Source organism: Puccinia triticina, chromosome 6A, assembly GCF_026914185.1.
Source record: "Puccinia triticina chromosome 6A, complete sequence".
Classification (NCBI taxonomy): Eukaryota; Fungi; Basidiomycota; class Pucciniomycetes; order Pucciniales; family Pucciniaceae; genus Puccinia; species Puccinia triticina.
This window is the reverse complement of record NC_070563.1, coordinates 6,672,582-6,695,090: the sequence shown is the minus strand read 5'-3', so window position 1 is coordinate 6,695,090 and position 22,509 is coordinate 6,672,582. Positions and strand designations below refer to the sequence as shown.

General features: G+C 46.4%; 2 protein-coding genes across 2 annotated transcripts; one reads left to right on the top strand and one right to left on the bottom strand.

The window, feature by feature from the left end:
- Positions 1-5,468: 5,468 nt before the first annotated feature.
- Positions 5,469-7,434, bottom strand: PtA15_6A772 (uncharacterized protein; the record flags this gene model as incomplete). Its single annotated transcript, XM_053170513.1, has 11 exons — positions 5,469-5,666; positions 5,814-5,897; positions 5,975-6,008; positions 6,091-6,151; positions 6,228-6,266; positions 6,334-6,413; positions 6,492-6,551; positions 6,646-6,763; positions 6,830-6,867; positions 6,963-7,265; positions 7,361-7,434. 11 exons carry the CDS (start codon positions 7,432-7,434, stop codon positions 5,469-5,471), a joined length of 1,089 nt encoding a protein of 362 aa, XP_053021697.1.
- A 13,508-nt stretch (positions 7,435-20,942) lies between these two features.
- PtA15_6A771 (uncharacterized protein) lies at positions 20,943-22,509 on the top strand (the record flags this gene model as incomplete). The annotated part of the gene is made up of 8 exons (XM_053170512.1): positions 20,943-20,964; positions 21,054-21,091; positions 21,238-21,279; positions 21,373-21,499; positions 21,620-21,744; positions 21,844-21,969; positions 22,081-22,257; positions 22,369-22,509. The coding sequence occupies 8 exons, from the start codon at positions 20,943-20,945 to the stop codon at positions 22,507-22,509; spliced, it is 798 nt and encodes a 265-aa protein (XP_053021696.1).

The window sequence follows — 22,509 nt, the reverse complement described above, 5'->3', positions numbered from 1 at the left end:
GCTGGAATTTTATTTGCCGTTGGAATTGATGAAACACTGTTGTTGTCTTTTTTTGGATTGGCTGAGTCGTTGTTTTGTCTTGCACTGTTGACTTGGCCACAAACCAGAGATGAGGTTGGGAAATTCCACCAGACCTGTCACTGGGTTCGCAGTCTGAGCTGAGTGATTGCAACCAATGACGTCAAGTTCACTTGCTGTCAATTCTCTTCAACCCAACCCCAAGCATGGCGCCACGCAGAAACAAACCACGCCCGCGAGTTCCAGATTCTCCAAATCCTGATCCGAATGAAGGCCTTATGCCTCCCCCATCTGGAAGATTCTCTCGCGCACCTCTGGGGACATCCTCGGCGGCTAAACAAGCAAGCAAGAAAACCTCATCAGCATCAACTAGCCAAGCAACCTCATCACCATCAACTACGGTACAAACTTTACGTGTGTATCCTTTTGGCTGCTTCCCTTTTATGAGAAGAACGATGTTGATATTATATAGACAGTCCCCCCTCACTTGAGAACTGAGCAGCATGTGGATCAACAACGACGAACCAACCATCAAGATGAGATTGATCATACGCGCAATTGTTCACCTGGATCGGAGGACAAAGATGAGCTTCCAGAAGATTTGAATCAGCAGGGCAAAGAAAATGCTGATCTGCGAGAAAGACGGACTGAAATCATTAAAGAGAAGCGTGCCGAGGTTGCTGATATTGACACTATCAAATCTATCTTCAACTTGAATTCGGACACTCAAGATCTTGCTGATCAAATCTTAGATGTCAGTTTGCTTCCCATGATCATTATTTGGACCCATAATGCTTTGTTCTATTCAAACTAACCAACCACTTTGTTACATTCAACTTTTTTGTTAGATGAATGAGGCCAGTCAGCGTGCTGCAATCATCTACAACATTTGTGAGCACAAGTCACGAGGCCACCAAATCACTCCAACATTGATCAACCCTACTTCAACCAAGACCGCACATATTACACTAAATTACATTAGTGCCACTACAAGTGTAGCTTAGCGGTTTCCCGCTAACAGTTTTTGCTGTTAGCGTTAGCTGTAGCTGAAAAACGCTAATTCTAGCGCTAACGTAGCGCTCTTCCCGCTACACTCGCCAGCCCCCCTTTGTAGCTTAGCCGATTGGCCCTTGCTAACGCTAAAAAATTGTAATTTAGCATTGTAGCTTTTTGAGGCGCTAAAAATTCTACTGCGTTCAAATTAGTGGGCAATCTATTACACATTTGCAGTAGCGGTTGATCCACTGCAGTGCAAACCTAGCGCAGCACGCTACCATTTCAAATGCGCATTTAAAAGAATGATACAACAACCACTCTTGCACATTTCTGGCCAGCTTTGCCAGCACCAAATCAAACGCTTGCTAATTACTGGCAGAACTCTTATGTTCTCAGCTTGTTTTTTTTCATTGTTCTCAGCAGCGGCTGATGTGTGTGGAACCAGTAGGAGTGCCCTATGTGCAGCGACCATTGAGCGATGCGTCAGCAGCCACATCTGGTTGCAAAAAGGGGTGAAGGCCGGGGGCAATTTCACCAATTGCCAGATTGTTCTTGACACAGCTGAAGCTAATGCAAAATTTGCTACGCATGTTGGCAACCTTATCAACAAAAAAAAGCCAATAAGATTACACATGTTGGAGATCCAGAGAAATAGTGTCTCTTCCCAATTTAAATACAAGTACCAAATTTTCTTCTCTCTTGATCTCACCTCATGTCACTTGTTCAATCCAATCTCACTCGCTCAATATTAGAATTCAAAATTTCCAGGCTGTCTTACCTTTTTTTTTATCTTGTCCGCTCCCTGCCAACGTAGCCGCTAAGTTAGCGGATCATGCTTATAAATTACACGTTAAGTTAGCGCTTAGCGCGCTAAGAACAGCTGAAGTGTAGCGGTTTGGGCGCTAATAGGCGCCACCATCTAGCAATTAAAAAAATAAAAAAAATTGAGTGGCCTCCCCGTAGCTGTAATTGCAGCGCGAGGGTAGCTACAATGTAGCTTTAGTTTAGTGGCACTCAATTTCGCTAAATTTCAAAGCTACAGAGCTACATGTAGCGAAATATGTGTGGTCTTGCTTCAACTCAAGAAGAGGAAATTGATCACTGGCAACCATCCGAGGTACTCAAGAATAAGATCAAGGATTTTATTCACGAAACAATCTACAAATGCAACCTTATTGCCTACAGTGCCTTCAGTGATCCATCTGGCCATGAAATTTGTGATTCTATTTTTGTTCTATGTTCTGTAAGTCTTTTTTACTCAGTAGAATATGCAAATCTCATCTTTTTGTAGACTGGATGGATCTAACTTGCTAATCTGCCTTGGATTTAGAATTTTGTCTTGCAGTCCAGCGCCAAATTTAAAGAGGAATACCTTCCAGCTGGGTTTGGAGACAATGAGGATTCAGACAAGAAGGTTTTCTCTTTGGTAAAAAAGTTGGCCAGGTATGAGCACCAGAGTTTTCGCGATGCTGTAAGTGCTTCCGAATATTATACATCCATACCAATTATAGCTCAATTTCGATTGGGTATCATTTTCAGCTTGTGTTTAACATCATTGAAACCAGCTCGAGTCTAGTTGTGGGGCCTGTACCAAGTATCCACGGGCTTGTCTTTCAGGTGCATTGTTCTTCTCTACTCTTTTTAGTGGGTTACAGTTGAGATCTTCTGACTGGCTGTGATTTTTGGCATTTGCATCGCCAGATTCATAAGGTGTTCTCTCCAAAAGGCCAATCACTCAACTATGAAAAAATAGTTGCGGGAACAGATGCGACCGCCCGGGCTCGCTTTGCATATATTCGGTTGGCATTTGCCAAATACTACATGGAGACGGCAGGGACCAAGAAGAAAAAAAACCCCTGGACTCCAGTGGATAATTTCTTGATCTCCTTGCAAAAAAAAACACCAAATTATCGAGTCGCGTAAGTGTAGTGTGTGTTGTACGTTGTTTTGATCTCAACTGACACTGGTGTGCTTTCAGATGGGGGCAATGTATCTTAGAAAAGGACCATGCGCTATTTGGTTCCGGACAAACACAATTTGAATCCCTGCTGGATGATGTCGATCTACTTCCAACTGAACAAGAGATACAGGAACTGATTGCGTACAATGAATCCACCTGATAAAATTTTCCTTCTGTTTTTGATGTATCTCATGTGTTGTTTGGATTATTGTTTCCCAAAGGTGCATCAAGCATTGATCAAGATCTCAGCCTCTCTCCAGAAATTGTTATTAGGTTTTGTCTTTACTGCATCTCCCAGCTACAAGTCATATTATCCAACTTCCCTTTTCTACTGTGAGATAAGTATACTGTAATGAAACCATTAAAAACGGATATAAGGCCCCGTTTGGCTGCCGCGTTATATGTCATAAATTGTTGAATTTATGACGCCGCGACCCAAAGTTTGCCCCCCGTTGCCACCAAAACTTTGAAACCCCCGGGGGTCGCGCGTCATAAATTTGACCATTTATGACGTATAACGTGGCAGCTAAACGGGGCCTAAATGATAAATAAAATACAATCCCGGGCGGAAAGATTCAGACCCAATGTTAGTTGGCCAATGTTTGAGAAAGTGCCGCTGCGATGTCATGGTCTGCCCGGATATCGCCAGGGCGATAATCGCAACAGATGCCATGTTATTCTGTCAATGTCAAGGCTTGATGCTCGCCTGACGTTTTGTCGTGGCGACCCGACTCGGACGTCTGATCTTGCGGGGGCTGGCGACATCACCATGATATCGCCAAGACATCAGATTGATATCCAGCTGCACCGGTGGTGTAAGGTTATGTACATGAGAAGCCTGGTGTTATCATTTTGACCCCCCAGTTCGCAAGTCTCCAACTAATCCATTCATTTACAGTTTCCTTACAAAAAGACTTTGCAATTTCAAAGTCTTACACCCCGTTCTTGCGTTTTTACATAGATTTGCTTATAGATAATCAAAGCGTTTAAAAATGTCTCAGTAACAGAATTTTAATCACAATCATCAAAATGCAGTACTTGTCATCAATTGTACTGCACAAACGCATTTATATGCTTATGGGAGTACATCAAGAATTTGCTTCAGTCAAGAAGGAACAAACAGATAAGCAGGTTTCTGGAAGAGATAATAAGAGATAGGGGATGGATCTAGGACAAGTAGACAAACAATTAAGGAGCTTAAGAAGTCTCAAGAGACTGTGACACATAAAATAAGATAAAATCAAAAATAGACCATAACCCAAGCAAGTAGACAACACAGCAAGCAAGCAGTAGAAAAACAACATCAATACGTGTAGCACTCAAAATTTACACTTGGCATTTGGCACTCAAGCCAAGTGCCTCAGCAAGTGGATCTGAAGCAATCAAGCAATATGTTTCAAGGATCAGGCCAATCACTGGTTCAGTGTCAACAGGTTGGTGAGTTGGGGCCTCACCATCACCCTAAGATGAGTTAGATGAATTATTCCTGAGTATGGTAGCCTTGGCTGCAGCTGAGGTGGTTAACTTTTTCTTGTTGGCTGTTTTTATTGGTTGCATATGCTTCTGAGGAGCTGCAGAAGTTCTGAGGTGGGAATTTATCCAGTGCTAGTAGACTGCTACTGATTGCTTCCACTAACAGTTCTGGCAGAACTGTTAGTGGGAGCAGCTGGATCATTGGTTGGAGTGATGGGAATTTTGGTTTGAGCAGCTGGACTGTTGGTTGGAACTTGAGTGTTACATATACTCAACTTTGTTTTTTGCCTACCATTTATTTTGCTTCATCCTGTATTACACATCTTCACAGTCCAGAATCCAAAACTCATGATGTTGCAAAGGTAATTTCAGATCAAGGAGATGGGTTGAGGGTAGAGATGGAGTTAGTGGGGACAGCTTGGGTGGTCTGGGAATTCAGTCCAGAGACCAATGAAAAATATCACCAACACAAATCATGGAAATTCTAAACTGCATAGGAGATGAGTTGATTGCACCATTTTAGAATCATTTCTTCAAATTTGAATTTTCAGATGGTACCTATTTCTTTCAGTCTAGACGTTGAGGATTCTACAATGTGATGATTTGAGTATTACACAATTCAAAATTGCATACACCCAATGTATATTGGCGCAGTTCAAATGCTGCTGATTTTGAAACCCTGTTGAAATCAGGCTTGCTTAGTTGTTGCAAGGTGTTGTGGTTTGGTGGGAACCTGCCCTTGAGGAGCAAGATTCAACAAGTAAACTTAACTAAAGTTGGCATGAGCGCACATAGGATAAAAAAACTGGGGTTTGGCTGGAACATAAATTTATGGTAAAGTATCCCCGGAGGTAAGCAAGGGGTAAAATTCATATTTTTTTTGGCTTTGAAGTTTGATGAAGCTGATAATTTAATTATTACATGATTCACATTAATGATCCAAAATTTATAGAAAAACAAAACAACATAACACGTAAAGACGCCGAAGGTTTCTTTTTGGGCAATTTGATAAGCTGCTGAGTTACCTATTGGCAAAATTATCTAGGATGGGAACAGCAGGCGATCGAATGGTATGTTGACCGTTACCAGGTCGAACCTTTGTAAATCTGGGTGACACAAGGATATCTTCGTCAAAGTCTGTGAAAATAACCTGGTCCACCTGAATGCTGACACCTTCGCCAGGGCCAGGCCACTCTCTCGTTTTTGATTTAAGAAAGTTCTGTGAATGGGAATAGTGCTCTGCATTAGTGACGAGTCAGGCGGATGTGAATTCATTGCGTTAGGCGGAGGTGAAGTGAAGAGAAGTGGCAGATTGATCCAAAGCTTGAGTGAGTAGAACTAAGCGGCATCCAGACATATCACTCACCATTCGGAATGATCTTGAGAGACTCTTGTTGGCATCCTCGGCGAAAGCCTTGGCAAAGTCAAAACGCGAATTCAAGGTTACCAGCTGAATTGCGGGCGGACAAGATATGATTCAGGTTAAAGACCACGGAATGAATATAAATTTTGAGTGAGTCCACTCACGATTGAAAGCAGATAAAGTTGCGCCGAGATAAGCCTGATGCGACATAAAATAATAGGCCTGCCTACCGTCAAAACTAATTTATGGCAGAAGTGGGAGCAGGCAAAACGGTACGTACGTCAAGCAATACAGAATTCCCAATTCTCTCTGTGCTCCTAGAAGGCCGATCGACACGATAGCTAACGCCGTAGTCAAAAAACTGGATGACCGCGTCAGGGATATGGATGAGAAAGCTTGAATAAAATGAATCTTTACCTAGTTTGGAAAGACAAAAGCATAATCCGTTTGATGATACTGTACAACACGGAATGTATTGTCAGTTTGAACCTCTTGAGGGGATTTTGATTCAAAGCCGCTCAACGATTTGGTCTTGATATAGTGAGTCTTTTGCTTTCCCAAATAGTATAACAGGGAACCAGTGATGAGGACATCGCCCGAAATCTGTCAAAACGAAAAATAATACCCAGGTTGAATAATTGAGCCCATGAGTCATATACTGCGTTCACAAAATGCGCCTACCGTTGTACTATAGAGACTATAGGATAGGCGGGGTGAGGCCGTCGCGGAATAGTCAATAATCTAGGTAGTAAAATAAAGACTTATTGATTGGTTAACTCACAAACCCAGAGGAAGCAATGGAAACAGCTCCGTATAGTATTTTGCTCGGACAAACTGTATCATCGTACCGATTGCAGATGCTACATGTCCAAGAGTGAGCAGGATAGCAAGACTCGTGCCCCGCCAGTCTCGGCTTGAAAAAACATACAGTCGGTAGCAGAAAAAAAGCTGAGCTAAATTGAGATTTGAGGTCAGCCGTCGGGCCCCAGGAAAGTCGTGCAAAATGAACATGAACTCGCATGTTGTGACCAAACATCTGGACAAAAATACGTGAGCCCTATAAAATCGAGAAATCAGGTCAACAAGAGAACAAGTTGGACGCGTTCATTCGGAGCATTGCGGGGGTTTTCCCATCGAACGAGGTTTGCGTACCCAAGATGAGGAGTCACCGTGTTGAGTTGCCTCACATCATGAAATCCATCAACCGCGTAATGATAGGCAATGTACTCAAACCAGCTGTTGAATAGATATATTAGTGACGATACTGAGTCGATATCATGTTGACATGATAGAACCTGACATATAACCACTGACCTCGTGTGCAGCAATGAACACGCCATAACCCACATGACCATCACTCGCAAAATTGTCGAGTCTTGCGGGAATCGATATAAAACCCGGATTCCCTCACTGATAACCATTCCACCAAAGCAGGCGCTGGCGTAAACCCCGGTCCTATATTCAATTGGTACAGTCAGACGGGCACTCTTTGAAATGCAGATATCTGAACCGCAGGAAGAAGCACATTCAGTTGAGAATGAGGGACCCACACAAAGCCAGGCAGTATGTACTCTACATAGGTATATCGATCGTGGATCAATGGCAATCCTTGCTGAGTCGACATCGTAGTGAAAAGGTGATGGCTTGCGGAACCTACTCAGCGGTTATATGACTGACGAAGATTCCTGTCCTGAATGTGCGAAAAAGGGATGAACTGCCTGAGCGAAAGCTGAGAGTTCAGAAAATCCGGTGCAACATGCTGATCTTCGTCAAATCTCGATTCTTTCGCCACATAATATGTAGCATCGGGCTGCGATATTTTGTCCAATCAGAACATATGCTGTATTTACACATTTATTTGAACGGGTTTGCATTTGATGTGAAGTGTGACAAGCCAAATTGTTCATTTGTATGCATACACCCGGGGCGTACAAAAGAGGCGTCGTGCACGAAAACCGAGGCTGCAGGTATCGGACGTACATAGTGCCGGAATTATTTCGACGGGGGTTCGTTTAGGTAGAGTGATCAGGTGCCCTCCCCACAGTGGAAGTCCCATTGAATCATCGATGCCACGCCCACGACCGAGAAGTTCTATACCACGGACGAGCCTAACAAAGCCTCTTGGTGAGAGCACAGAGGGCAGCCCCGCAGGTTACCCCCAAAGCCCGAGGTCGGGCGTGGATCCTGTGGGATTTTGACCCAAAGGCTGGGTTTGTTATTGGTGGTACACAAGCCAGGCACGTAGGAGGGTTATACCTAAGGCTGTGACCCGGGGTTCGGGACGGGGCATGAGGGTCATCCCGAACCCCAGACCCCGGATATGCCCCGGGGCACCCTGAAGCCCCGGGGCATTATACTTTTTTTTCTTGCCAGTAAAATGACGTGGGTATCATCCCATTAGGTTTACACTTAGGGCATCAGTGGTGCCCGTTGGAGACTCAGCCTATTGTCCTCTGCTATTACGCTTGAAAATCCAATAAATATAGTTCTGTATAGCATACCTCCCGCCCCGGACCAGTTACTAGGCTTTCAATATGAAGACTAAGAGAAAAGCTCCTGCTTCGACTCCCCCTCCCCCTGATTTATCCAACACCAACGCTACTGTTATTGAACTTAGTGACAAAGATCAAACCTCAGCGCAACCAGTCAAGGGAAGTTGGGTTTGGAATCACTTCCGAATGTCTGGCAACGGCGCCAAAGCTGTTTGTCAAGTTGTCCGGAAAGGTGGGAAGATATGTGGCACTTGATTGAAAAAAGATAAGAGTGGAAGCACCAAAAACTTCCACGGCCATCTCTTGCAAATCCACCAGCTCGCGGATCCTAAGCTCTTGAAAAAGACCAAGAAGTTTCCACATATTGACATAGAGAAATGGTTGAAGTCTGGCTCCTCCGTACCCAAAGTGAGTTGTTTATAATTTTATAGTTATCATCAAATTACGACCATTTCTGACTGGGAGTGGGGGACCATTTTGTAGGTGGAGCTTAATAATGAGTCATTGCAGAACGCCATTGTATACTTCCTAGCCAAGAGTGATCTCCCGTTTGCGACTGTCAAGCAAAAGTCTTTCCGTGCACTTCTTTGCCTGCTTAATGAAGAGGCCTCACCCCTGATCACCAATACCTGCCGAAGTGGACTTTCCACCCACCTCGACAGAGTTTTCCTCCAGTCGCAAGAGACAATCAAGCTGCAGTTTATCGCAAAGCAAGATCATATTTCTTTTACAACCAACGCTTGGACCGCCCCTAATGTCACCGCTTTCATGGCAGTGACCGCTCATTACTTGGATTCGAACTTCGAGATGAAAGACTTGACTTTGGCTGTCCCTCATATCCAAGGTGCGTCATTTCATTTGTTATTTATTTATCTTTTTTATGGATCAAGAATTCACCCAAAGATTGTCTTCTCTCCAGGAAATCATACCGGGAAGATGTTTGCCGAGGAATTCTATGAAGTACTTGAAAATTATGGGTGTATCAAGAAGATACACACCATTACTGCTGATAATGCTGCGACAAACAATTGAATGGCTTGAGAACTCTCTCTTCAGATTGATTCGTTCAACCCTACTACTCACCTTCTTGGGTGCATCACACACGTTATCAACCTGGCTGCCAAAGCTGGAATCGCGGCCCTTGGAACTCTGGACAATCCTCAAGAAGGCAAAGAACTCTCCACCGCTGCAATGGGAGCTGAAACTCCCAACAACGCACCTGCTCAGCCAGCCACCCAAAACCGGATGGGCATCAATTTCATGACCACCAAACCCAATGGGGCCAACGTCGAGGCTGACTCAATCCTCAAGAGGATACATGGATTAAGTACCTATGTACAATTGTCACCTCTCCGGCGTGAACGCTTTGTGAATGTCGTTAGATTCACTCAGCCTGACCTTGCGGCCAAGAATATCACATGTCTTGAAATCAATGTTTCAACCCGCTTCACATGTCTTGAAATCAATGTTTCAACCCGCTGGAATTCAACCTTCAACATGTTCCGCCGGGCCATTCAACTCGAGGAGTCATGCACTCATTATTCTCAGTCCCAAGCAGAGACTCGCCGCTTTCTTTTGACCTTGGAGGAGTGGAATCAGGCGAAAAATGTGATGGATCTCCTCGAACCTCTCAGCGAAGCAACTGAGCTGTTGTGCGGATCCACTTATCCGACCCTGAACACAGCCCTTCCGGTTTACATCACTCTGATGATACACCTCCTCTCCGCCAGGCAAGGCCAATATGATCAAGCCCAACTCATCAATCCCGCGGCCCAAATGATAGCAAAAATTGATGGCTACCTTTGCAACGCACTCACCAAACCGGTCTACATATGTGTGATGATACTCGACCCCACTTTCAAGCTCGCCTTCTGGAAGACCCATGCAAACTTCCTTGTTGATCGCTATTTGCTCTCGGTCAACAATATCGTTTCATCATTCCGCACTGCTGCCCACGATTTCAAGGATCAGATCAGGGAGGCCAAGCCTGCTACCAACCCAAATACAAAGACCCCATCCGGAACAGGTGGCTCCAACTTCTTTGCAGCTGTGTTTTATCAACCACCCCCACCAACTGAGGGGATCAAAGCCGAGATCACCCAATACTTGAAAGAGGATAATGAAGCACCGGGCAGCAAGATCCTTGCCTATTGGGCCGGTCGACAGAAGAGCTATCCCATCCTGTCGCAAATGGCACGGAAGTTCCTCTCGGTCCCGGCAACTAGCGCTGCTTCCGAGCGCGTATTCTCAAAAGGTTGACGAATCGTCTCCTGGCAACGATCCGCGCTCAAACCAAAAAGCGTTGAGCATCTCTTGTGTCTAAAGGGATGGTATCAAGCTTTTGATGGCCCGTTGTGATTCCCTTTCTTTTGCTGCTGACTTCTACACCCGTTTCCTTGGGGTTCTAACTTCTAGCTTGCGCGTCTCAATTACTTGGCGTCTCATTTTTTTCCCTCAATCTACTACAACCAGCTTGTACATACATATGATGGCCACTGGAATGACAAAAAACCATAAAATCCCCAAAAAAGACATCACATCCCTCCCCTTCGCAAAAAAAACATATGCCCCGGGGTTCGGGGCATTTCCAAGGCCGATCCCGATGCCCCGAACCCCGCTTTTGGGTTACAGCCTTAGTTATACATACCAAGATCCATGTGCAGTGATGGACAGGCGGAGTTTACAGTCAGGCACTTGAACCGGTAGGAGCTGCTAAGGTGTCAGACCATAGGCAGCGCGGTGGGGGGAAAGTGCAATAGAGATAGAGCTGTCCTTGTGGTGGTCCGTAAAATCTTGAGCGGAAAAAGGATTAAAACAATTAAGGTGTTCAAAGTTGAAATCATAAAATTTTCAATACATAAAATCATAAAATCATAAAATTTTCAAATGATGATTTTATATGTACCATTTTAGAAATGGTGCTCTAATTTGAGTGTTTGGGTGGTACATATTTTTTTCAGCTTAGATTTTATGATTTTATGCAAGTCAACTTTGAACACCCTAAATGATAGTGAAGTGGGGGGGGATTTGTTTGAGATGACGGAGGGAGTGGATACCCTCTGTGGAGGAGTAGGAATGAAAATCAGGGTAATTAGGTCCAACAAATGGTGTTGGAGGAGAAGGGATGCACAAGGTTCAAAACTATGAAAATGGTGGGATTGGAGGTTGGAGATGTGGAAAGGAATCAGGGAATAAGATCAAGGGCTTGGCAGAACTCAGAAAGACTCAGGATCAGGATCACAAATGCTCAGAGATGTTGAGAGAGGCAATTCATAAGACATCAGGTTGAGTGCATTGGGACACCCAAAGAAGGGAGCCAATAAGTTGTGGGTAGGGCAAGGATGTATGGGAGCAAAGGTTCTTGAAGGCAGTGTCTGTCAGGGTTGGAGCCAACATAGATTTGCCATCTAGGAAACGGTTGCAGAGCTTTGTGATATAGTGTTCTTGATTTAGGTACATGTATTGGTTGGGGATGTTGTGAGATATTTTTAGGGAGAGGAAGTGATGAAGTTCCTCATTGGCGCTATGGAGCTCCGTCCGGTGCTAGGCCAGCGGCAGCGCTGGGAGGGGAAAAGATGTTGTATGACTGCCCTCACGGATGGTCCGGATGAGTCGTCAGGTATTCAAGTGATAGCTTTGTGGTGGAGTGGTTTTGGGAGTTCGCCGGGGGGTTAGATCCTTGGCGGCGGTTTTGTTTGTTGGAGCTTCTGGGGGGGGGGGGGGGGGGGGATCACGTGAGATCGTTGAAGGTGGGACTCGTCAGGATGCTGGACTCGGGATCTTGTAGACCCGTGATGGCGGATCAGAATGCCATGCCTCCCCATCATCTGAGTTCAAAGTTTGAACTCAGACTCCAGGAAGTGAACATGTCACAGACATGTTCATCACATCCCTAACTACAAACAAGCTCGGCACAACACAAACAAAACAAAACACACACAAAGAAAAGATCAACCACATACACAGAAAAATGAGGAGAGTAACATAAGAGGATGGGTGCAATGGATCAAAAAGAACAGAGAGAAAAATCAACAACAATCATCAATATCAATCATAACATCTTGAATTTTGAGCTTGAAATTTGAGATGGATAATCTTGAGGGCTTGATCTTGATAACTGGTCACTTGAATCTTGAGTCTTCATCTGGATCTTGAACCATGGACTGTCTGTACCATGTTGCTCACCACAGCGCCAATTTTGAATTAAGTCCCCACAGCTAAGATGATTGAATCAACAACTTTGGGCTTGCCAACAATGGCAAGGTCATTAACATGTGCGGTGAGGGCTCCAACAAGCTTGCTGGAGGTGATTTTGAATTACAAAGTGGGGTTGTACATTGAGTTTGACCAGCCTAGATCCACAAGAGCTTTGTGAAACTCTGTGTTCCATTGTCTGGGGGACTGCTTCAGCCCATAGAGTGAGCAGCTTACCTTGCAGACCCACTCTGGTGGGTGGGATCCTCAAATCCAGGAGCTTGTTCCATGTAGATGGGCAAATCAAGATGGCCATTGAGGAATGTGGTCTTGAACTTGACTTGATGACCCTTCCAACAGCGGCTTGCAAGAAGACTGAAAATGAGCCTTGGTTTTCCAGTTTGAGCATTTGAGAAAAGACCTCAATGCAGTCTAGTCCCTGGATTTAGGAATAGCCCATTGCAAAAAGACAGGCTTTGAGCTTCTGGATGCTGCAGTTGGGGAGGTGTTTGACTTTGAGCACCCACTTTGACTTGATTATCTTCTTTTTTTCTGGTTGAGGGACCAATTTTCATGTTTGCATACCAAGCAAGGATGCAAATTTGTTGTTGGCTGCATTTAGCCAGCAGTGTTTGTTGGGAGACTCTAGGACTCAGGAGCTGTCTCCAGGTCTTTGGGGTGTCAATATTGGGATTGGTGGTGGCGTTCTTTGCTCAGTTGCCGTAACACTGGGGGGCCTTCAGAACCGCAATGAGGGGGCAAGGGGGGGGGATGGAAATTTGGGTTTTGGAGGAGGGGAATTTTTTGGGGAAGGGGAGCAAGAGGGGGGGGGGGGTTCTATAAGCATGGAAGAGAGTAGAGTCCTTGCCTGGATGCTCTCTTATGATCCTGTTGCACACAGGTGCCCAGTTACTCACAAGCATGGTGGTGCAGCTAGAAACTTGCGTCCATTCATTACCCTGCTTAATGTTCACTTTGGTATGTTCCCTAGTTTGTCCCTCAATAGGGGCTTCAAAGAATATGCTAGTATTAGTACTATGAGTGAACACCTGGCATTTGGAGGTCACTTTTTCAACGTCTAGCATACCGTGGGCTACTGACACACCACATATCTCTTTCTTGTACTTGTACCCTTGTATTATGTTTGAGAATGTTCACTCTAGTAAAGTATGGATTCATAAAACTTGAATGTTGAAAACATAGTGTCCAAGTCCACAACTCTTACAGGACAGATGTCACCACAGAGTTCTTTAGAAACAAGTTGCATGAAACAAGTATTGATGTGGTAATTTTGAAACTCTATGTTAGTACATTACAGTGTTAGTGTGTTAGTGACAAAGTATTTTTGGAAAAGAAAGAAATGGTGTACCTGAGACAGCAGGCAATAGATGTGAGTGACAGTCAAGATTTGTGGAAGGATGATGAAAGGTACTTCCACAAATGCTGCCTCAGGTACTCTACATACAGTGGGTTACATGTAGAGGACAGGAAGATGACATGTAGAAAGCAGAAATGAAAATATGCAAAACAGATGTGACTCACTTAACATGAAAAGCCAAAGCAAAGCTCATTGGAAGATTGGAATCCCATGCCAAAATTTGGACATTAGTCCCAATTCCCTCCTTTATTGCGCTTTGCTTGAGGGTGTCTGGCACCAGCCCAGGCTGTACCCAAAATTAACACAAGTTTACCCTCCTTGGGGGAGCGTAGCAAACTCCAAAGGAGGGAATTGCCTCTAAAGTGGCATGTCTTGCCCTACGGGATCAAGAAAAATGGCAAGGAGGATGCCATGCTCCCCCATATTCCCCCATATCTCCCTGTAGACTTACAATTCTCACCGTGCCGTTGGCACCATTGGAATCACAGCTTATTTCCCCCCATTTTAGAGATGGCACCTGGTACCACTTTGCAGGCACCTGGTGTCCGTCAGCAGGTACCTCCTAGACTTCAACAGGTACCTGTCAGCGGATACAGGTGCAGGTGCGGGTGTCCACCCTTTGGTGCAACGGGTACCTACCATATACCTGCCCAGATTGCCACAAGGGGAATAGGTACTCCTCTTGATGACCAGAACATGTCATAAAAGAAATGGATCCACCAGGACTTGAACCTGGGTTGGGCTAACTCTAGGTGCCTGCTTTGCCACTAAGCTACAAAGCCTGAGTTGCCAGATTCATAATCTAACATCCTCCCGGAATCTGGATGCTCTAAATCTCTCCTAGACCCGCTGGTGTGCTCACTCCTCTGCAGGTACGCTTGGCTTTTTGAGCGGAAGACTGTAAAGACTGTAAATCTTTCAGAAAAGAAATGTGTCCACCAGGACTCAAACCCGGGTTGGGCTAACTCTAGGTGCCTGCTCTACCACTAAGCTACAAAGCCAGAGTTTCCAGATTCATAATCTAACAGAACGGTGTGGTGATCAATTCTGGAACACATGTCAAATTGTCCACGGAGAAATCAGTGCGGCGCACAGGCGGTGCGGAAACGGTGCGGAAACGGTGCGGAACGGAGCAGAGCGGAGCGCACAACTGAAGGCGGCGGCGCGCGGAGCTCAACAGCGGAACTGGACTTGACTTAAGCAGGCCAGCGCGGACTGGATAGTATAGGCTGTGACTGGGGGAAGCTGTGGCAGCCAAAGCGGGATAAGTCAGCAGGCGTAGCTGGGGCGGAGGCGGCGGGTGGGATCACGGCATTGAAGGCTAGAAAGGGGCGAGGAAGCTAAGGAGAGAGGAGTCCAACGGCATTCAAAGGCGAGCGGCGGAGACAACAGGAGTTAGCGTGAGAGCGGAGCTTGGCGGATGATGTGCGTGTGTGTATAGCGCTTGGCGGATGACGAGTGTGCGTGTGTGAACAGAGTTAGCGGATGACGTGCGTGGGAGGCGGGCAGAGGATATCTTTTAGTTCTCTTCCTTTTCTCTATAAAACCACAGTGGGGGAGGGATAATCTTGCATCATACTCCCCACAAACTCTCTTTTTACGGTTTAACTTTACTTTGTGGATTGTTGTGCTTCTTTTACTTTGTGTAGGTTGCGGACTTGCTTTATGTGTTACGGTTGTGCTTGCTTTACGGCTGTTTTCTTGCAGTTTTGCAGAGTTATCTTCTTTGTGCGGCGGAGCTTTATTTTGCGTGCACTCCAAAAAAAATGGAGTGCAAGCCCAAGCACTCCACCTTTTCAGTGAAGGATTTTGGCTTTGCTCCAGCTGGCAAATACCAAATGGAGTGCATTGGGGTGCACTCCAAGTCTCCTTTTTTTTGGAGTGCCCACAGCTGCAATCACACCCCTCAATGAACGGTCTGGACCGGTCATTGAGGGGACTCACACAACCGTTCATCCAGAGGACTCATATCTCTCGATGACCCGCGCGGACCAGTCAACAGTAACACCTCTTGCTACTCTCAATGACTGGTCTTTACCGGTCATTGAGGGGACTCCCACCTCTCAAGGACCGGCGCAGACCGGTCATCAGTCACACCGGGGCGGAACTGTGGAGCGGAGTTTCTCAAGATCACCCGCCTTTACCTGGGAATCATCTTGGAGCGGGGGAGTCCTGCCAATTCTACGCAATGACCACTTTTGCTCACCACAACACACCGGCCATTGAGTGGAGTAGGTACTCCTCTTGATTACCAGAACAGTTTTGACATCAAGGGGAGAAGGTACTCCTCTCAATGACTAAAAAAATGGGCCATTGAGGGGAGTACATACTCCTCTCAATGACCGGAACAGACCAACCATTGAGGGGAGTAGGTACTCCTCTCAATGACCAGAACGGACCAACCATCAAGGGGAGTAGGTATTCCTCTTGATGATCAGAGTGGACTGGCCATCAAGGAGAGTAGGTACTCCTCTCAATGACCGCAACCAACCGTCTATCAAGGGGAGTAGGTACTCTTCTCAATGGCCAGTCCAGAACTACTCTCAATGACCGGGCCGGACCAACCAATTGAGGGGAGAAGGTACTCCTTGATTTCCAGAACAGACCAGCCATTGAGAGGACCTCTTGATGACCGGAAAAGACCAGTCATTGAGGGGAGTGGGTACTACTTTTGTATTGATGACAGGAACAGTCCGGCCATCAAGGTGTTGAGATACCAATATGCTTATATATCATAGGTTGTATGCTTCAATCAAAACTCCAGCAATCTTGTATTTAGTCCACACTAGATTACTGTAGTAGTTTTCTCCCCAGTGAATCAGAACCACATTATTCTCACTCACCAAGTGTCACAGGCCTGTCAGCCGTGAGCTTTGGTTTTTCATCGTGCGTTCATCGCAACACAAGGGGAGAAGGTACTCCTCTCAATGACCGGAACAGTTTGGCCATTGAGGGGAGTACTCCTCTCAATTACTAAAACAAACTTCCAATTGAGAGGATTACCTACTCCTCTCAATGACCAGAACGGACCAGCCATTAAGGGAGGTTAGTACCCCTCTTGATGACCGGAGCAGTCCAGCCATCCAGGGGAGTACTACTCCTTGGAACAGTCCGGCCATCCAGGGGAGTACCTATTTACTCCTCTCAATGACCGGATGTGCGTTCCTGTTTGTTTGCATGCAAAGAGATAGATGGTACTACACATGACATCCACACTGTGCCTTTGAAAGGAACGGACATGGCTTGGTGGTTGTCCTCTTGGAAGGTACAATGCTACATACACACCTGCGGGTACCTGCCATCTGCCTCCTCCGCAGGTGCGGGTGTTGAGAATGTGGGGTTTTTATGCCGCACCCATGGCAGGTACCTGGGTGCGAAGTGCCATCTCTACCCCATTTCAAACTCCTCTTTATCCCTGCCCTCTGGGAAGAAAAATCCTGTAAATTTTGCCACAGGGTGGATTTCTGTACCCAATCTGCCCCCTTTGAGCCCACACAAGCTCAGGGAATTTTAAATTTGGAGCTCAAAAATGCCTGCAAGACCCCTTCAGAGCCATTCCACAGTACACCACCGCTTGATTCTCAACTTTGAGTTGCGTTGGCGCGCCCGCGGGGTCAAGGGAATGTCAGGTTTGAACTGCCTGCCGCAAATTCAACTGCGGAGGCAGGTCAACGCCGGGGATGGGTCAGATTGACGTTGTTCTGACCCATCCAACCCAGCTGTCAAGACAGCATTGACGGTGCATTGCACTGGAATGACAGTGGGGTAAAGTTACTGCAATGGCTTTACCCAGCCAACCCCTTTCGGCCCTGCTGAGCAGGCCAACAGTACGGCTGGGTTGGGCCAACCTGACGGCCCCTTTGGCCTGACTGAGTGTCAGAAGGGCGTCTGACATGGCGAACCAGCCAACAGAGGCTTGCTAGCAGCAGCAAGCCAACACCGTTGGCTGGTTGGGCCCGCGTTGAGCATTGGTCATGATTGGCTCGCCGTCCGGGTGGCAAGCAAACATTGGATTGGTTTTTTTTTTTTTTTTTTGGTTGAGGGTCCTATATATGCTTTTGCTTTAGGAGAAAGGTAATGAGAGTTCCATTTTTCAAAAAAAAAAAAAGAACATGTTGAAAAACGGCTGTCAGCAGGAATACTGAACAAGAAAATGTGGGGGTTAGTTTAGCACAATTGGTGACCAAACAAGAAAGTCTTTAGTCTAGCAGTGGGAGTATGACCCTGGTTGCTGGACCAGATGGTGTCTGATAGCTCTGGGTTCAAGCCTGAGCTTGAGCCCCTTTTTGCACCAGCCAACACTACAAACATTTATTATTTTGCCCAAAAAAAAAAAAGTCAACATGAAAAAAATGAAACCAAAATTTCACTCAGGGGAACAAACTGAGCATGCTGAGCCAAAAAAATAAAATGTCCCAAACTGAGCAAAAATTGTCAGACAATGTTTTGGGATGGTTTTTTTTTCACAGGCCTGGCGGGCCCGGAGCGGGCTTGAGCGGGCCTTGAGCGGGCCTGAGACAGGCCTGCCCCAAAAGCACATTGGGTCAGTATTAAAGGAGTTTTGCCTTGCCCTGGGAGCTTCTGGGGCTTTTGATGGGCCCAAAATCAACATGGGCTTTTGGTGGTCTGGAAGTATCAACCCACGCCACTGAATAGCCCATGGGCCTTTGAATTCCGAGAAAGCCCACCATGAGCCCACACATTGCTAATGGGCTCTTGGTAGCCCATGAAGATCTCCATGGGCCAACAGATACCCTCATGGGCTTTTGATGGCCCATGAAGATCTCCATGGCCAACAGATATCCTCATGGGCTTTTGGTGGTCCAAAGAGCCCCCCATGGGCTTTTTGTGGGGAAGCAAAAAGCCCATGGGATCCCATGATGGAAGTAGTTGGCCCATAGGGATCTTCATGGGAGGGATCTTCATGGGCCACCAAGAGCCCATTAGCTATGTGGGGGCTCATGGTGGGCTTTCTGTGAATTCAAAGGCCCATGGACTATTCAGTGGCCCAGGTTGATACTTCTAGACCACCAAAAGCCCATGTTGAGATTTTGGGCCCATCAAAAGCCCCAGAAGCTCCCAGGGCAAGGCAAAACTCCTTTAATACTGACCCAATGTGCTTTTGGGGCAGGCCTGTCTCAGGCCCGCTCAAAGCCCGCTCAAGCCCGCTCCGGGCCCGCCAGGCCCGTGAGAAAAAAAACCATCCCAAAACATTGTCTGACAATTTTTGCTCAGTTTGGGACATTTTATTTTTTTGGCTCAGCATGCTCAGTTTGTTCCCCTGAGTGAAATTTTGGTTTTATTTTTTTCATGTTGACTTTTCTTTTTTTTTTTTTTGGGCAAAATAATAAATGTTTGTAGCGCAAGCAAGTGCAAATAGTACGCAGGCATTGCGTACTGCAATTCGCGTTGCGCAAGCCCGGCGCAATGCATTTTGTGTTGCGCTGGGCTTGGGTCAAGGATGTGCCAATGCACTTCCATCACGCAGGGCCTCCGTCAATGAAATGCCAACGGCGAACCTTGACGCAGGGCCTCCGTCAAGGAAATGCCAACGGCGGCGCCGATTGCCTCCCAGGTAGAGACATCACGTTGGCCACCAAAGCAAATTGGTGGCGTCGGGGGGGCGCGCCGGTGCAATTCATTGCATCGTCGCTGTGTCGACCGCGCTCCCTGGTGTAGTAATTATGAGGGTAGGGACGGCAATTGGGCGGGTTCAGGCCGCCCGCGGGCGGACCCAAGCCGGGCCGCAATATTAGTGGGCGGGTTGGGCCGGGTCATTTTTACTGAAATGGCTGCCCAACCCAAGCCTGCTTATTAGTCGAGTCGCCCGTGGGTCGCCCGTGGGCCGCCGACGGGCCCCAGCCAGAAATGATATAATAAAAAAAGCCTGGTATTTTGGTAGGGGGAAGGGTTGATGCAGTGGTTTCTGCACCATATGTATCACATTAATATACAAAGGAATTGATAAAAAGGAAATGTAGAGAGTTGAGTTACTTTGCCACAACTTGCTTTGCAGCTAGCTTCCTGGCCTTGATCCAGTCTTGAGTGCAGATTAAAGCCTCAACTGATTCCTCTTTCAGGTGCATTCAATAGTCGTCAAGGACCCGCCCACCCATAGAGAATGCCGATTCAGAAGCGACCGAGGTAGTTGGAATCATCCAAGGCTCAGGTATTTCTTCATTTCTTTCCAGGTCGGTACTAGGAGGAACCTCAATGTCTTCCTTGTTCTGAGAGGTTTGCCGCGCCATAGTCGGAGTCTCCGTGGTTGTCGGCGGTTGCATGAAGTCAGATATCCGGCCAATCGGACTGACTTGCTAGTATATACGATATCTGCTCCGGGAGATCCCGGTGGGCGGGGATACAGGGGGCGCCCGTTGGGCGCCCGTCGGGCTACCCGGATCCGCCCGATTTCTGCTGCGGGTCTGGCGGGCCGGGTCAACTTTGGAATATTGCCCAAAATGCCGGCCCACGCCCGGCCCAAACCCGGCCGGGTTCGGGCCGCCCGTCGGCGGGCCCGCCCGATTGCCATCCCTATATGAGGGGAATTAAGCTAAAAAACAAGGAATGAAAGCTGAGATAGCAGGCTACAAGTCTACTCAGTTTTTTTGAAACCACAAACTACAGTTTTCAAACCATTTTCAAAAAAATATACTGTTTTTTACGAGAAAAACTCAAGTCTTTAGGGCCAATGATGTGACATCAGAGATAAAGGAGGCGCGAAAAGCTTGAGCTGTACCAGGGCCCTCCAATGTGGGGGACTTGTGTTAAGTTAGCTTGGCTACAGTAGGCTACAGCTTTCTAGATTGGCATGGAAACTGTTTTTTTATATTCTAACCAAACAATTCATGAAAGTGTTGCTTCAACCCTTGATTTTTTTCTCTCAATTTGATATTTCTTATGATGTGTGCCATAAGAAGCCCCAAGTGTTCTGTGTCGCGGGTCACGCTTACGTCAGCAGATCGGTGAGCTTGAGATGACGAAGACAGGACTCCAGCCTTGGAATCTTAACCAGCTTCAACCACCAGTAAACATCGGTTGAACAGCTATCTCACTCATCGATCCGGAGTCATGAGTCGTTCATACGATAGAGGTCAGTAAGTCTCAATCCACCTAGCCGATCGCAGCTGGTCTATTCCTCGCTCACATTCGATCCGATCACTTCTTTCCATTCCACTTTAGCTCTTACCGTGTTCTCACCTGATGGTCATTTGTTTCAGGTGGGTTGGACATTCTCTACAGGATCCTTTCTGACTTGTCTGCTTAAAATATTGTGATCCGGCCGGCTTGGACTAACTGACTCCGTTTATGCGCCTTCTCGTTCGCCCTTTGTTTGGCTGCGGTGGGGAAAATGGTTCGAATGTAGGTCGAATATGCTCTCGAAGCAGTGCAGAAAGGAACCTGTGCGGTCAGTTTCAAATAGCGTCGCAAAACTCCTAGCTTGATTTGTTCAGGATTGGACTAGAGCTGATTTGCTTATGTGGCCTTGACTCACAAACAGGTTGGCGTGCGGGGTAAATCATGTGCGATATTGGGAGTAGAGAAGAAGTCGGTATTGCAATTGCAAGATCCCAGGACCGTTCGAAAAGTAGCGATGTTAGATGATCACGTTTGTCTGGCGTTTGCGGGTAAGTACAGCTATTTGGTTCTTCTAGTTTTTTTAGCTGATCTTTAACTTTGCCCAATGTCATTGGTGCCAACCCCCGCGCTCTCATTTCGATCCAAATCGGCGAAACTTAACACCTCAGGCTTGACGGCAGACGCCAGAATATTGATTGATAAAGCTCGAACGGAGTGCCAGTCCCATCGATTGACTGTTGAAGACCCGGTTACAGTGGAATACATAACTCGCCATATCGCACAAATCCAACAGGTTAGAGCCTGTCTTTTCATCCCTTTATCAGGACTAATCCGAGTCGCTTGTGAGATAGTGCTGAACCGTTGGATTTTTCTTTTTTTTTCGGTTCTCTAGCGATACACTCAATCTGGTGGTGTCAGACCGTTCGGAATCTCATGTCTTATCATTGGGTTCGATGCCAATGACAACGTCCCTCGTCTCTATTCAACAGAACCCAGCGGAGTTTTTTCATCGTGGAAGGTAAGTTGATCACTACCTATGTTCCTTGCTGTTAGATCTTATATTTTGGATTCCACTGACATTCCTATACGTTTTTATCAATTCCCGATTAATTAATCTCTCGTCGGAAAGGCTAATGCGATCGGTAGATCTTCGAAGACGGTCAAGGAATTTTTAGAAAAGAATTGGGCCGAAGGTCTTAGCACAGAGGAATCAATCAAACTAACTGTTCGCTCATTACTCGAAGTTGTTCAAACTGGAGCGAAGAACATCGAGTTGAGTATAATGGACGGTTTTGGATCTTTCCGGGTTAGTTACTTTACCTTATGACAACTCTGCGGCAAATTCTTGCCCTCAACACTGCGTCACTAATCAACATGTTCAACGCTTTTCCATTCATTTGCCCATGTGATGTTTCAGCAATTGAGCCTGAGTGAGTTAGAGGCGGTAGTTAGTGAGATAGAGAAGGAAAAAGAGGTAGAACAACAACGATTGCGAGATCGCAGGGCTGCTACCGCTGCTAGTCAAGCCGCAATGGGTCGAAGAGCTGGTGATGAATAG